The 15,753-nt window shown below is 46.3% G+C and overlaps 1 protein-coding gene across 1 annotated transcript in view; it reads right to left on the bottom strand.

Moving 5' to 3' along the window:
* The window catches only part of col11a1a (collagen, type XI, alpha 1a), an 88,761-nt gene that overhangs the window by 62,634 nt on the left and 10,374 nt on the right, over positions 1-15,753 (bottom strand). Inside the window, exons 4-5 of the mRNA XM_038972671.1 lie at positions 12,867-13,029; positions 246-371 (exon numbers count right to left, since the gene is read on the bottom strand). Coding sequence (XP_038828599.1) covers positions 246-371; positions 12,867-13,029 — 289 coding nt within the window. The remainder of the gene's footprint in view (positions 1-245; positions 372-12,866; positions 13,030-15,753) is intronic.

Here is a 15,753-nt window from a genome sequence, read left to right as displayed (position 1 = left end):
TAGAAATATGGCAATTCATTGACACATCTAATGATGCTCTAAGACGGACTAGTGAGTCTTTGTATGTCCTGTGTGTCTAGGATCTATGATTTGCTGCATAGGGTCCCATAAGGACCTCAAGACCTGGCAGCGCCAGAATGGGGCCAGGTGCACTTATTCACACTGGGGACCTGAAACTGGGACCCCCATAGTGGGCCCCCCCCCCCCCCCCCCATCCACAGCCCTGTGGCCCTCAGCATACTGACCTCGTCCTCGGGCTGCTGGGCCTGCAGGGAGTGCCCGTGGGGAGTTTCACAGTCGGGGCTGTAGTGTTCACAGTAGTCATAAGCTGCTTTAGGATCGGCCACAATCAGCAGCTGCTGGATGTCACCCTGCAGAAAGACAACAAGGAAATGAAGAAGGATTAGGTGTGGGAAAATCCTGTTTACCTCTAACCCTTCCAGTTGGTGAGCGTTAGCAGAGTAGACAAACACAGTATTGTATAGTATGTACCGGAATAACAATAAAAAAACATGTCTATCTTTAGTCATTGATTTGATGAATATTGATCCCTGTACTGTAGGAAAAAAACATATTCACATCAGATAAAAAAGGTCATAGCAGGAAGTACAGAGGACAGACAGAACGTCATAACCATACGTCAGATAACATTTCATCCCATCACCCCCCTATAGGAGCTAGTCTGTGGCAGTGCAGTCTCAGAGTTCTCAGGCTAGCAAGGGGTAGTAAGGGAAATGGAATGTGATTCTAGCCCACTGGTTAAACAGCTTGACACATACCACAAGACACTCATCCACAGGGCACAGGAAATCGAGTTTAGACACTGGCTGGGTAAGTCAATAATTATTCTTACCACCGGGGTTCACCCAGCCAGACAGGGAAATCAAACAAACATGTACCATCAGGAAGACAAAAGGACGAAACACCTGGAATCCATGTGTGCTGTCTGAGCAGCGGGAAGAGCAAAGGTGTGATTTAAGATGGTGCAAAGACAGACACACAGACAGACAGACAACAGAAAACCACGGATGGAAGTGCAGTATTTACAATCTTGTGTCAGACTGTGATAAACAAAATGTCAGCAGAGACTGCAAGGCACTGTACTGTTGTGACAGGAAAAAAGAACAAAGAGCATTGCAGAGCTCATGAATCTGCTGCTAAAAACCAATCCAACGTTTATTGGTAGAGCTAATAAGGGTTGAGGTGGGTGGGTTAGAGGGGGTAGTATACCCCTGGGTACTTTGAGGGTACTCAACGTGAGTGAAACCAGAAGAACCTTTTAAACTACACCAGTGCCAGGGGCCAGGGGCCAGGGCTAAATGTTCATGGCCCAGCCTGGTAGCCTCATCTCTGTAGGATCTAAACCAGGTAGTTTTCACCCCCATACCACAAGCCCAGGCTGGAGAGTTAACTATAGCCATAACTATAGCCACAAGGCCACAAGTATAGCCAGAGTGGTTGCTGCACTTTACGGCTTGGGAGTGTCACAGCACAGCAGCGTCTCAAATGGCACTCTATTCCTTTTATAGTACAGGGCCCTGATCAAAAGTAGTGCACTCAATAGGGAATAGGGTGCCATTTGGGATGCATGCAGCCTGTGTGGTTGTAACGGAACCCGTCATCCCTCGAAATGTCCTCAGGGAAGGTTGAGAACGTTGGGAGGATATCTAGGTGGTGAAAACACACGCATCTTAAACAGAATAATGGAGGTTGTAAGAATAGAAAGCGTAATAGCATAGAATAATCCCATTGCACAGAGTGATAAAACATTGTGAAAAGCCCCCATGGTTGGCGAGTTCACTCAAACCACCAGCATGTTTTCTGGCTGCCACAATGACTGACATCGTTCCAGAACTGTTCCTAGGTTCTATTCATTCCAGAACTGTTTCTACGTTCTATTGGTTCCAGAACTGTCTCTAGGATCTATTCATTCCAGAACTGTCTCTAGGATCTATTTGTTCCAGAAGTGTTTCTAGGTTCTATTCATTCCAAAACTGTCTCTAGGATCTATTCGTTCCAGAACTGTCTCTAGGATCTATTTGTTCCAGAACTGTCGCTAGGTTCTATTTGTTCCAGAACTGTCTCTAGGATCTATTCGTTCCAGAACTGTCTCTAGGTTCTATTCGTTCCAGAACTGTCTCTAGGTTCTATTTTTTCCAGAACTGTCGCTAGGTTCTATTTGTTCCAGAACTGTCTCTAGGATCTATTCATTCCAAAACTGTCTCTAGGATCTATTCGTTCCAGAACTGTCTCTAGGTTCTATTCGTTCCAGAACTGTCTGTCTCTAGGATCTATTCGTTCCAGAACTGTCTCTAGGATCTATTCATTCCAGAACTGTTTCTAGGATCTATTCGTTCCAGAACTGTCGCTAGGTTCTATTTGTTCCAGAACTGTCTCTAGGATCTATTCGTTCCAGAACTGTCGCTAGGTTCTATTTGTTCCAGAACTGCCTCTAGGATCTATTTGTTCCAGAACTGTGTCTAGGATCTATTTGTTCCAGAACTGTCTCTAGGATCTATTCGTTCCAGAACTGTCTCTAGGATCTATTTGTTCCAGAACTGTCTCTAGGATCTATTCGTTCCAGAACTGTCTCTAGGTTCTATTCGTTCCAGAACTGTCTCTAGGTTCTATTTGTTCCAGAACTGTCTCTAGGTTCTATTCGTTCCAGAACTGTCTCTAGGTTCTATTTGTTCCAGAATTCTCTACCTTGTATCTGTTCCAGTAGATCTACGGTATATCTACGTTGTATCACTGATCTCCAACAGGGCCGATACAGCCAAAGCATATCAAGATCATATCTCACTCTAGTCTGCATACAGTACACCTTGGCTGCATCATCTGAATTCTTCTCAATCGATAATTGCTAACAAAGTTTCCTGCACTTATTCACACCTTTGAGGGACAGCTGGAAGGGAACTTGCAGGAGTATAAACTCTCATGCCTGGCAGACGAGTACTGTGCCTAGAGGAAAAGAAGCTGACTGATCATGTTACGTGCATGTCAGACAGTGTTTCTGCCACACACTATACATGGAATAGCAGCAGAGGTTTGGCAGAGAGACAGAAGGGGAAGGCAGCAGGCTATAACTTGTCGAAAGCTAAGTGGACTGTGGACTGTGTATAGAAAGTGTGTGTGTGTGTGTGTGTTTATGTGGGCGTGCATGCGGGTATGCGTGCATGCGTGTCACCCATGTTAACAAAACAGATTTCTGAATCCATGACAGGTATTGCATAAATATCAATATGCCATCTGTCTCTCTGTGTCTCCCCCTCTATCTCTCTATTGCTCACTCTATCTCTCTCTCTGTCTCCCACACTAACTCTCTCTATCTCTCTCTGTCTCCCCCTTTATCTCTCTCTCTCTCTCTCTCTCTCTCTCTCTCTCTCTCTCTCTCTCCCTCTCTCTCTCTCTCTGTCTCCCCCTCTATCTCTCTATTGCTCACTCACTCTATCTCTCTCGCTGTCTCCCACACTATCTCTCTCTATCTCTCTCTGTGTCTCCCCCCTCCCCCTCTATCTCTCTCTATCTCTCTCTATGATCCTCCCTCTATCGCTCTTTCTCTCTCTCTTTCTCTCCCCTCTATCCCATCTCTCTCTCTCTGTCTCCCCCTCTCTCTCTCTCTCTGTCTCCCCCTCTCTGTCTCTCTCTCTCTCTCTCTCTGTCTCCCCCTCTCTGTCTCTCTCACTCTCTCTGTCTCCCCCCCTCCACCTCTATCTCTCTCTCTCTAGCTCTCTCTATGTCCCCCCATATCTCTCTCTCTCTCTCTCTCTGTGACAATCCCAGGGTACAATCCATCAACAGCTCATTGTACAACTGCAGTTCCACACTACAGAACATCCCCCCAAAAATCTCACTGTAGACCAGGTTGGAATTTAATCAAAATACATACATACTGTAAATCAAAACCAAAACAGACCACCTAATGGACCACATATCTCCAAAGCACCTACTGCCTAAACCAATGAAAATACCATGCCAGAACCAAAGCATATATTTTTATAAGCCACGTTTAAGTTGATCACCTGTGATCACAGGCCACCTATTTCACACAATCCTTGTGCCAAGGAGTCTGGAGGACTGAAGGAGGAATGGAGGGATGGAGGGGTGGCGGGATGGAGGGATGAGGGAGGGGTGGATAGGTGAAAGGGTGAGGGAGGGGTGAGGGAGGGTTGGATATGTGTAGGGGTGAAGTGGTGGAGGGATGAGGGAGGGGTAGAGGGATTAGGGAGGGGTGGAGGGATGAAGGAGGGGTGGATAGGTGAAGGGGTGGAGGGGTGGCGGGATGGATGAGGGAGGGGTGGATAGGTGAGGGAGGGTTGGATAGGTGAAGGGGTGAGGGAGGGGTGGAGGGGTGAGGGAGGGGGTGGAGTGGTGAGGGAGGGAGGGAGGGAGGGAGGGAGGGAGGGAGGGAGGGAGGGAGGGAGGGAGGGAGGGAGGGAGGGAGGGAGGGGTGGATAGGTGAAGGGGTGAGGGAGGGGTGGAGGTGTGAAGGGGTGAAGGGGTGGAGGGGTGAGGAAGGGGTGAGGAGAACACAGGAGAGACCAAGCTGAGATCAAGCTGTGGTCTGAGTTAAATTGACATGTATTACCTCATTTGTCACCCACACACCAAAAGAGAGTGGCTGAACCCTGCCTATAGTCAGCTTTCATTAGGATATGCCTGAGAGATGGTCGTCTGTACACAAACAGGGACCAGAGACGCTGAAACACCAAGTCCTGGGCCAGACTGGGGTCAGACAGACACAGGACCAGACAGACACAGGACCAGAGACGGAGACAGCCAAGGCCCAGACTGGGCCAGACAGACACAGGACAAAGACGGAGACAGCCAAGGCCCAGACTGGGGACAGACAGACACAGGACCAGCGACGGAGATAGCCAAGGCCCAGACTGGGCCAGACAGACACAGGACCAGAGACGGAGACAGCCAAGGCCCAGACTGGGGCCAGACAGACACAGGACCAGACAGACACAGGACCAGAGATGGAGACAGCCAAGGCCCAGACTGGGCCAGACAGACACAGGACCAGAGACGGAGACAGCCAAGGCCCAGACTGGGGACAGACAGACACAGGACCAGCGACGGAGACAGCCAAGGCCCAGACTGGGCCAGACAGACACAGGACCAGAGACGGAGACAGCCAAGGCCCAGACTGGGGACAGACAGACACAGGACCAGCGACGGAGACAGCCAAGGCCCAGACTGGGCCAGACAGACACAGGACCAGAGACGGAGACAGCCAAGGCCCAGACTGGGCCAGACAGACACAGGACCAGAGACGGAGACAGCCAAGGCCCAGACTGGGCCAGAGACACGGGATCAAGAAAGGACTGTATGACTGCTATTTCTCACAGGTACAGTACAAGAGATCAGAGAACTTGCAGTGACATGAATTCCACTTTGTTGCATTTGGCACTGTCTTAATACAATTGAAGTAATTAAAGTCTACAAGAATATATGTTTGGTAAGTGGGTAAGAAACATTTATCATTTTTAGACAATGAGACAAATACAAGTGTTCGTAACGTGAACAAGGGAAGAATTAGTAAGAGGTTAAGGGATTAAGGGACAGAGTGGGAGTTGAATATATATATATGGAGAGGGGGGAGAGAGGGAGAGAGAATAGAGAAGAGAGAGTGAGTGAGTGAGTGAGTGAGTGAGTGAGTGAGTGAGTGAGTGAGTGAGTGAGTGAGTGAGTGAGTGAGTGAGTGAGTGAGTGAGTGAGTGAGTGAGTGAGTGAGTGAGTGAGTGAGTGAGTGAGTGAGCGAGTGAGTGACTAAGTGAGTGAGTGAGTGAGTGAGTGAGTGAGTGAGTGAGTGAGTGAGTGAGTGAGTGAGTGAGTGAGTGAGTGAGTGAGTGAGTGAGTGAGTGAGTGAGCGAGTGAGTGACTAAGTGAGTGAGTGAGTGAGATTGAGAGAGAGGGAGAGAGAGAATAAAGCACTTCGAACTGAATTGAACTGAAAGAGAGAGATCTATTTCAAGGGCAGAGATCAGGATGCTAAAGAGACAGCAAAGAAACGTACATAAACCAGACACTGAAAACTAGTGTGAATTTATGAATGACAACCAGACCTTGTCTACGGTGTCTCACTTTGTCTTAGTCTAAAGAACCTGCTTCCCTAAACCAATGACGTGGTTCACCATTCTTAAATAGAGACAACCATCCAAGTTACAACTTGACCTCGTCGTGACCGCAGGGAACCATAAGATATAAATACATCATGTGTCAAGAGGTCAAAGGTAAAAGCAGGGCATTACGCTAAAGACACCCACCATAATATCACTGAGTCTAAGGGCGTGTCTATAGTAAAGAATGTCTAACATCCAGTCTGAAACCAATCATGTTTCAAACAGTAGGCTAAATAGTGGATAACATTTCATAGCCTGTTGGGTTCTGGAAGTTAAAAGCCAACATGACATATGATAAGTAAGGCTCCCTGGTTACTAAGTGTTTAGCTCTATGCCATTGTTGTTAAAACACAAATCCTCTCTCTCTCTTCCCTCTCTCTCTCTCTCTTTCTCTCTCTTTCTCTCTCTCTCTCTCTCTCTCTCTCTCTCTCTCTCTCTCTCTCTCTCTCTCTCTCTCTCTCTCTATCTCTCTCTCTCTCTCTCTCTCTCTCTCTCTCTCTCTCTCTCTCTCTCTCTCTCTCTCCATCTCTCTCTCACCTTGCACTCCCTCCCTGTTTATGTATATGTGAGGTAGCTCTCTGTCATTGTTTAAAACACAGACAAATCTCTCTCTCTCTCTCTCTCTCTCTCTATTTCGCTCTCTCTCTCTCTATTTCGCTCACCGTCTTTCTCTCTCTCTCTCTCTCTCTCTCTCTCAATTCAATTCAATTCAATTCAATTTGCTTTATTGGCATGACGCAACAGTGTACATATTGCCAAAGCTTATTTTGGATATTTACAATATAAAAATGAGAATCAAAATTATCAACAGTAACAACAATAACCAAGGGTCAAAATAACCATACATTCAACAATAACAATAAGCATACAGTAGAGTACACGTGCAGGTTGATTGGTCTGTCAGACACTGTCTGTCTCTCTTTGTCTCTGTCACTATCTCTCTGTCTCACACTCTGTCTCTCACTCTGTCTGTCTCTGTCTCTCTCTGTCTCTCTGTCTGTCTGTCTCGTTCAATCTCTCTCTCTCTTTCTCTCTCCCTCACACACTCTCTCCCTCGCTCTCTCTCTGCTCTCTCGCTCTCCATCTCTCTCTCACCTTGCACTCCCTCCCTGTTTATGTATATGTGAGGTAGCTCTCTGTCATTGTTTAAAACACAGACAAATCTCTCTCTCTATTTCGCTCACTCTCTCTCTCTTTCTCTCTCCCTCACACACTCTCTCCCTCGGTCCCTCTCTGTCTCTCTCGCTCTGTGATTCTCTCTCTCTCTCTCTGACATTTGCATAGTGTACATGTTTAATTACAGAGTGAAGCAAGATGGGATCAGCAACACAGGCCAGATCAAAACAAAAGGAGTTGTCATGTGACCTTTGATGTACCCTTGCCCTGGGCAACAAAACACACACCCGACCCAGTTAACCACTACACACCACCCACACAATCCCACCAAAACACATACTCTTAACAGACCAGAGACGGGTGCACACCGGAAACGTTTGATTAAACAATCCAATTATTTAAAGGAATCTATCTAACAGTTGCAGATTGCTATATAAGGTCAACAGAAGCAGAAGATAAAGACAGCTAGATATGAAAAACAGCTCTTGTTAGAGATAAGAGGAAAGGAGAGAGGTTTATTTTATGAGGTGTAAGTGAAGACAGAGAAGCGAACAGACAGTTAATTGACTTCAACAGCACTTATCCTAGGCGTGACTTTACCTCAGAAACACGTCCAAACTTCCGTTTTTCAGACCCTCGCCCCCTTCATCTAATCTTGTCAGTGAACTCACATAACCTCCCCATCCCTTACAACCTCCACTCTCACAGTCCAGGAAAAGTAACAACCAGCGGACAGAACAGTCAGTGGGCCACCTTCGTACCGTCCTACAGGGACACATTAAGCAGGGAGGAATTTTGGGCTGTCAGGAACAGAGGATACAGGAGAGAGGGTAGGGAGAGGAGGGGGAGAGGGATGAGGAGGAGGGGAGGGGTGGGGTGGGGGGTATACAGGGCTAAAGTCTGTGCCGCTGACGGGTAATGTCAGCCCGGGATGAATAGACGGGTCTCATGGCGGTGGCTCAGTAGGGGGGACGGAGAAGGAGGGAAGGAGGGGAGGAGGTGGGGAAGAAGGGAACATGGGGTGAGGAAGGTCTGAAGGGGCAATGAAAGGCTCTCATTCATCCACTCAGTCATGTATGGCTAACTGAACCCTTCAGACGCCGTGAAGCAGGTATCATAGGCTAACAGCAGCATATTGTAGAGTTAATCCGATTTACAAGGAACATTCTAAGTTCAAAGTATGAGCTAGAGACATAACGACGTGTGTGCATTTAATGTGTCATTTGCATAATAGGTTATAAAAGGTCCGGTTTAAAATATTATGACTTTAGCTTTGGTTTCTTAGTTTTCACCCTCCTTTCACATACAGTTGGGATTTGGGAGTCCCACACAGAATACTCCGGTATTTCCTCTGCACCTATCCCAGAATGCAACACTGTGAAGCTAGGTGATTACTACGCATAGAGAACAGACAGAAGTTCTGTTCCAGACTCTGTTACCTTGGTCTTATGGGTCTCATTCTGAGCCATTTCACTGTGCAGCTTTTGATCGGAACCACTATATTTCATACAGCTGCCGGCTTCTGGGCCAGCTAATACATCTCATCAAAACTGACAGGGAGAATAAAGGCAGAGGGACTTTCAATACTGTTCATGTTGGGGGAATGAAAGATTTCAACATGAAACATGAAACAAATGGAATAGTTTAGTGTGAATTGCAATGCAACTGGGATACACTCACACCATATGTAAAATGGACAGCAAATGTGCTATGACCACACTTTGCTATTACTCCCTCAAAGTTAATATCAGCAACCTAAAAACAGTTCATATACAAGGCGACACTAAGATAATCACACAGCAAGCCACATTTCAACACACAATGCAACAACGTGACCACTGAGGCTCCCTCCACACCGCACCACACACCAAATCACCAGGGTGATGACACGGCACTATGTGAAATGGCTTTCAAGAGCCAGTAGCAGCAGCAGTCAGCCCACAGTCAGGGTTAGGGTTATGGTTAGGGTTAGAGCCAGCAGCAGTCAGCCCACAGTCAGGGTTAGGGTTAGGGTTAGGGTTAGGGTTAGGGTTAGGGTTAGAGCCAGCAGCAGTCAGCCCACAGTCAGGGTTAGGGTTAGGGTTAGGGTTAGAGCCAGCAGCAGTCAGCCCACAGTCAGGGTTAGGTTAGGGTTAGAGCCAGCAGCAGTCAGCCCACAGTCAGGGTTAGGGTTAGGGTTAGAGCCAGCAGCAGTCAGCCCACAGTCAGGGTTAGGTTAGGGTTAGAGCCAGCAGCAGTCAGCCCACAGTCAGGGTTAGGTTAGGGTTAGAGCCAGCAGCAGTCAGCCCACAGTCAGGGTTATTAGGGTTATGGTTAGAGCCAGCAGCAGAGTCGATCAGCCCACAGCCACAGGCAGGGCCAGAGAATGATGAGGAGTCAATCCCCAACCACCCAGCCCCCCATAAACAAACACACTCTCTCACAGGCAAACACAGCCCTGTCCTCTGCATTCACACCACAGGGGTGACCTTTACCCCCCAGACACCATGTGTTTCAATTTATCTCACGTGACAATCAGCCCATTGTCAGACATTATTTACATCCTAACTCACTCTGATCCAATACCGTCCACCTCTGCCTGAACTGCAGGGACCCGGACCGAGATAGCACACACATCACTAAAGGGAGACGTGATGAAGTCAGAGAAACACTAACACATTCTAACAATAATCACCTTAACTAGCGTGAGTCAATGTCATGCCATACCGCTAAAACTTCCACAATTGAAGTTCTTTCAGGAAAGTTACGTAAACTCAACATAATGCTCAGATTTCTCTTTTCTAGCCAAAAACAAACAAACTAAAACATAAAACACTCCTCTTTCAACCACTAAAAACACTTTACTACACTTTACTAAGCAACAACATTTCCCTCACAGCTTCAGCGCCCATTTGAAGTTCCCTCCAAATGAAAAGCACCTGCAGTAGACAACCAAACATTCCTACAGTCCAGTGTTGTGTGTTCAGTGAACCCATCACCCCTGAAGTTGCACTCTGTCAAACAGTAGGGTTAGGGTTAGATATTTAATTGCAAGCTATAGGAGACCCTTCAATGTAGATGAGAATGTAGCCTAGTAGCTTACCAGAGGTTTAATACGAGGCTACTTACACTACATGACCAAAAGTATGTGGACACCTGCTCGTCGAACATCTCATTCCAAAATCAAGGGTATTAATATGGAGTTGGTTCCCCCTTTGATGCTATAACAGCCTCCACTCTCCTGGGAAGGCTTTCCACTAGATGTTGGAACATTACTGTGGGGACTTGCTTCCATTCAGCCACAAGAGCATTAGTGAGGTCGGCCACTGATGTTGGGAGATTAGGTCTGGCTTGCAGTCGGCGTTCCAATTTATCCCAAAGGTGTTCAATAGGGCTGAGGTCAGGACTCTGTGCAGGTCAGTCAAGTTCTTCCACACTGATCTCGACAAACCATTTCTGTATGGACCTTGCTTTGTGCACAGGGGCATTGTCATATTGGAACAGGAAACGGCCTTCCTCAAACTGTTGCCACAAAGTTGGAAGTACAGAATCATCTAGAATGTCATTATATACTGTAGCATTAAGATTTCTCTTCACTGGAACTAAGGGGACTAGCCCGAACCATGAAAACAGCCCCAGACCATTATTCCTCCTCCACCAAACGTTACAGTTGGCACTATGCATTGGTGCAGGTAGCATTCTCCTGGCATCCACCAAACCCAGATTAATCAGTCGGAATGCCAAATGGTGAAGCGTGATTCATCACTCGAGAGAATGTGTTTCCACTGCTCCAGAGGTGGCGAGCTTTACATCACTCCAGCCGACGCTTCGCATTGCGCATGGTGATCTTAGGCTTGTGTGCGGCTGCTCGGCCATGGAATCCCATTGTATGAAGCTCCCGACGAACAGTTCTTGTGCTGAAGTTGATTTCAGAGGCAGTTTGGAACTCTGTAGTGAGTGTTGCAACCAAGGACAGATGATTTTTATGCACTACACACTTCAACACTCAGCAGTCCCATTCTGTGAGCTTGTGTGGCCTACCACTTCGCTGCTTAGCCGTTGTTGCTCCCAGACGTTTCCATTGCAGAATAACAACACTAACAGTTGAACGGGGCAGCTCTAACAGAGCAGAAATATGACGAACTGACTTGTTGGAAAGGTGGCATCCTATGATGGTGCCACGTTGAAAGTCACTGAGCTCTTCAGTAAGGGCATTCTACTGCCAATGTTCGTCTAAGGAGATTGCATGGCTGTGTAATCCATTTTATACACCTGTCAGCAACAGGTGTGGCTGAAATAGACAAATCCACTAATTTGAAGGGGTGTCCACATACTTTTGTATATTTAGTTGTATGTCTAATGACTGAAGCCATAGACAGACCGCTGTTCATCTGGAACTGGCCTTTGTATTATGATCATCATGAAGCTAAATGACATCCAATGTCCCCTTCTGCTAGTAGAAATATCTGGCTTGGTCCTTTGTAAGGTGTCTAACAGTGTTGAATGTACAGTATTCCTGAGCCCACATAAGGCAGACAGACACTGAGCAGACTGGTCTAATTACCACCACATTCCTCCAGGTTACATCAAAGGAGAGTAACAATACATTGTGTACCAAAAAGGCACCCTATTCCCTATATTGTGCACTTCTTTTGTTCTTTTGACCAGGGCCCAGGTGAAAAGTAGTGCACTACATAGGGAATAGGGTGCCATTTGGGGGACACACACATGGTCATGGAGGTGAGCACTCCACGCTCCTTTCTCACACAGCAGAGCAGCAAGAGCGGAGAGCTAGCTACACATAACAGAGGAAAGCTGTGGCTGATTAGTACAATGTATTCTGTACAGACGCCATTCCTCCAAAGTCATAAAGAAACAACAGTGTTTGATCATGGACACGTTTTGTACTGTCAATGGTTTTAGGTTTAAGCATCTGTCAATGGTTGTAGTTGTTTGATGTACTGTACAATCAAACATGATGTTTGAAATGTTTCTTGCATTCTAAATCAATGGGCTACAAACATTAGTCATTGTTACGTTGGTTGGATTTTAAAGACACAGCATCATTTAAAAGACATTCAACTTTCAATGCATGCTTTTTTATTTAAAGTTAAAACATGAACACCCTTGGTGCAATAATGAATGTATATCACGCAGCCTCCTGCATGCTTGTCTCTCCTTCAAGACCCTTTCAAAGAGTAATCAAGACACACACAGGCAGAGTATCTTCCTCTCTGATTTTGCTATGTGATGAAATATCAACAACAATGAACTACAACTGATTATATGATACATCGACACCAATGATTCTGTATGTCTCCAAAGCTTGGGTCAATAAGGACAAAGACAGTTGGTACTACAAACTAGTTCCAATTTATTATCTCCCAGATCTCTCTCAAATATATTATGGCCCAGTGTACACTGTAACATACACCTTCATGGTCGTATTCACAAGAAATCAAATTGAAGAAAGCAGATTGAAATGAGGAGGGACTACCTGAACTTGTCTAATAAGAAACTCACATTTTTGTTGCAAAACATTTTGTTGTGGCTTGCTACGGCGTGCAGTAATGAATACGGCCCATGTTACACCAACCAATCAGAATGTACAGTAGAGCCTTATATCCAACATCATGTGTTTACCTGAAAGACTTCCTCGTCAAGGATCCTGGTTCCGAACACAGTGATCCCGTTGGTGTTAATAGAGGCACGGTCACTCCTGAGGAGGGGTTTGGTGATCTTCTGTTTACAGTCCACGATGATGGTGACCGTCTTCTTCTCCACACTGATGGCCACACGATGCCACCTGTTAGAGGGAGCAACAGAAACCAGATATGTGGTGAGAGATGTTCAGATTAGACTTCTGCAAAAACCTACCCTGAACGTTGCGCTCACCAAGTCAAACAGTGGAGTCGTTTGTAGCGTTTAGCCAGGCTAACAAAAACCTCCACAAACAGACAGACCATGGTTGTGTCTCAAATGGAACCCTATTCCCTATATGCTGTAGTGGACTACTATTTACCAGGGTCCATAGTCTAAAGTAGTGCACTATATAGGGAAAAGGGTGCCATTTGAGACACACACAAAGGGTTAACTGGCGTGGTCACGCGTAAGCCCAACACCTCCCAAGCCCCCTTCAGGACAGTTTGCCACCGGCAGCACTTGGGCTATTACATTCCAGCCCAGGCCATGCAGCCAGGCCATGCAGCCAGGCCAGGCAGCGGAGCACATTTTTGCCCCCACACTCTGGCCCTGTTTAACACGGGATTATACTCATTAAACTCCAAACTTAATCCTCCTTCTGGGTTACTCAACATGACAGACGTGCTGAACATTGTGGAAAGTGTGTGTCAGGAAAGAGCAAGAGGGAACAGAAGGTGCACAGTCAAAACATTGTCCTAAGGAGGAAGAGGATGAGGAGGAGATAGCAGGAGGAGGAGGAGATGAGGAGGAGGGCCGGAACTGATCAGATCCCACTGACCAAAAGCCAAGCCAAGGCGCTTCAAGAACCAGTCAGTCAGCAATACTGATCAATATGGCTGCCCTTGGATGACAACTCTTTTACTGTATACCTCTCATTATGATAGCAACCCAAGCATTTAGTTAATCAGCCATTATGTACATGTTTGATTTTGGCAATAATTATAAAGGAAATCCACTTTCTCATCTGACGGTTGCTTCAGCTGATACCTTGGAAATGTTTGAATGTCTTTCCTTTGAATGACACTACAGCAATACTATCATTTTGCCACTGTTTAAGTACGCATTTAAAGTATATCTCTATAACAATGCATTAACTGAAGGGGGCTGGCCGGGTAGATAGGCAGCATTAGTTACAGCCTAGTCAGTGATTTGGAAAAGGCCTTGTGTTGGACTTCATCCAGGTCCTTAAGTGCTAAAATCCTGCACAGAGTACATTGCTCTTCAGACAGTAGGTCACAAAACTGCTCAGTGGACAAAAGCACCCCGCAGAACTTCCACAAAATGGGGGTTACTCTTACTATGTGGTGTTAGAATGGCAGCATGGTCTCTACTCTTACTATGTGGTGTTAGAATGGCAGCATGGTCTCTACTCTTACTCTGTGGTGTTAGAATGGCGGCATGGTCTCTACTCTTACTATGTGGTGTTAGAATGGCAGCATGGTCTCTACTCTTACTCTGTGGTGTTAGAATGGCGGCATGGTCTCTACTCTTACTCTGTGGTGTTAGAATGGCAGCATGGTCTCTACTCTTACTCTGTGGTGTTAGAATGGCAGCATGGTCTCTACTCTTACTCTGTGGTGTTAGAATGGCAGCGTGGTCTCTACTTTTACTCTGTGGTGTTAGAATGGCAGCATGGTCTCTACTCTTACTCTGTGGTGTTAGAATGGCAGCATGGTCTCTACTCTTACTCTGTGGTGTTAGAATGGCAGCGTGGTCTCTACTTTTACTCTGTGGTGTTAGAATGGCAGCATGGTCTCTACTCTTACTCTGTGGTGTTAGAATGGCAGCATGGTCTCTACTCTTACTCTGTGGTGTTAGAATGGCAGCATAGTCTCTACTCTTACTCTGTGGTGTTAGAATGGCAGCATAGTCTCTACTCTTACTCTGTGGTGTTAGAGTTAACATTTTACAAAAATCTAACCAAACCAAGATTTTCTCACATGAAACTAAGGACCTTTGATGTATCTATGACATGACATTTTAAGCGGAAGATCTCATTCTAATATCTATCTAGACCACAAATGTCCACTGACCGGGTTACGGCTTCTTCCAAGCCCAGGAAAACAAACTAGTCTATAAAAAAAAAAAAACATTTGGCTGCTTAGGAAAACAACACAGAGAGACATAATAAAACTATTTGTTAAGATAAAAAAACAGAGCGTTTTCTCAGCGTCTCCTCTGTTTGTTTGTTCTCCCGTGTTTCGCCACCGGCTCATGTACACTAAGCTACAGCTCTCAGGGAGAATTCCGGGATTTCCAAACCCCGAGCGGATAATCAGGGATTCACTGACGGAAACTAAGAGACTCTCTGCACGGAATCTGATTGGATGAGGTAATCCAGGAGGTTAATAATGTAAGGCTAACATCCCTCCTCCAACCTCTCCTCCATTTTCCTCTCATGGCTGTGGTCAGAGTTCCCATGGTAGTCGTTTCCGCGCCCAACTAATCCACTGTCTCTGACCCTTGTATCCCCTTGTACTTATTTTACTACCCAGGACCCCCTAACCCTTCATATCCCCCGTGCTGCAGCCCAGGATCTAACCCTAACCCCTGGGACAGACCATATCAGACCTAATCCTGTGATGGGCACCTGTGGTGAGATGAGGTGAAGAAGTTTTCTGCTTCTTAGTGAATACAGAGGACATGGCAGCAAGTAAGTATGTTTAGGATTATCATACAGGCCGTGGATGTACCTTGGCTTTATACATTACACGCTCCCCCTGACAAACATCCCAGCAGTACTAGTCACATCAAGCTGAGCATGACTGAAAGGCATTCAAATACCACAATATTTTGTCTTGCAGTGTTAACATAGAACCAATGATGA

The sequence above is a fragment of the Salvelinus namaycush genome, chromosome 33, assembly GCF_016432855.1.
Source record: "Salvelinus namaycush isolate Seneca chromosome 33, SaNama_1.0, whole genome shotgun sequence".
Classification (NCBI taxonomy): domain Eukaryota; kingdom Metazoa; phylum Chordata; class Actinopteri; order Salmoniformes; family Salmonidae; genus Salvelinus; species Salvelinus namaycush.
This window is presented reverse-complemented; position numbering and strand designations above follow the sequence as displayed.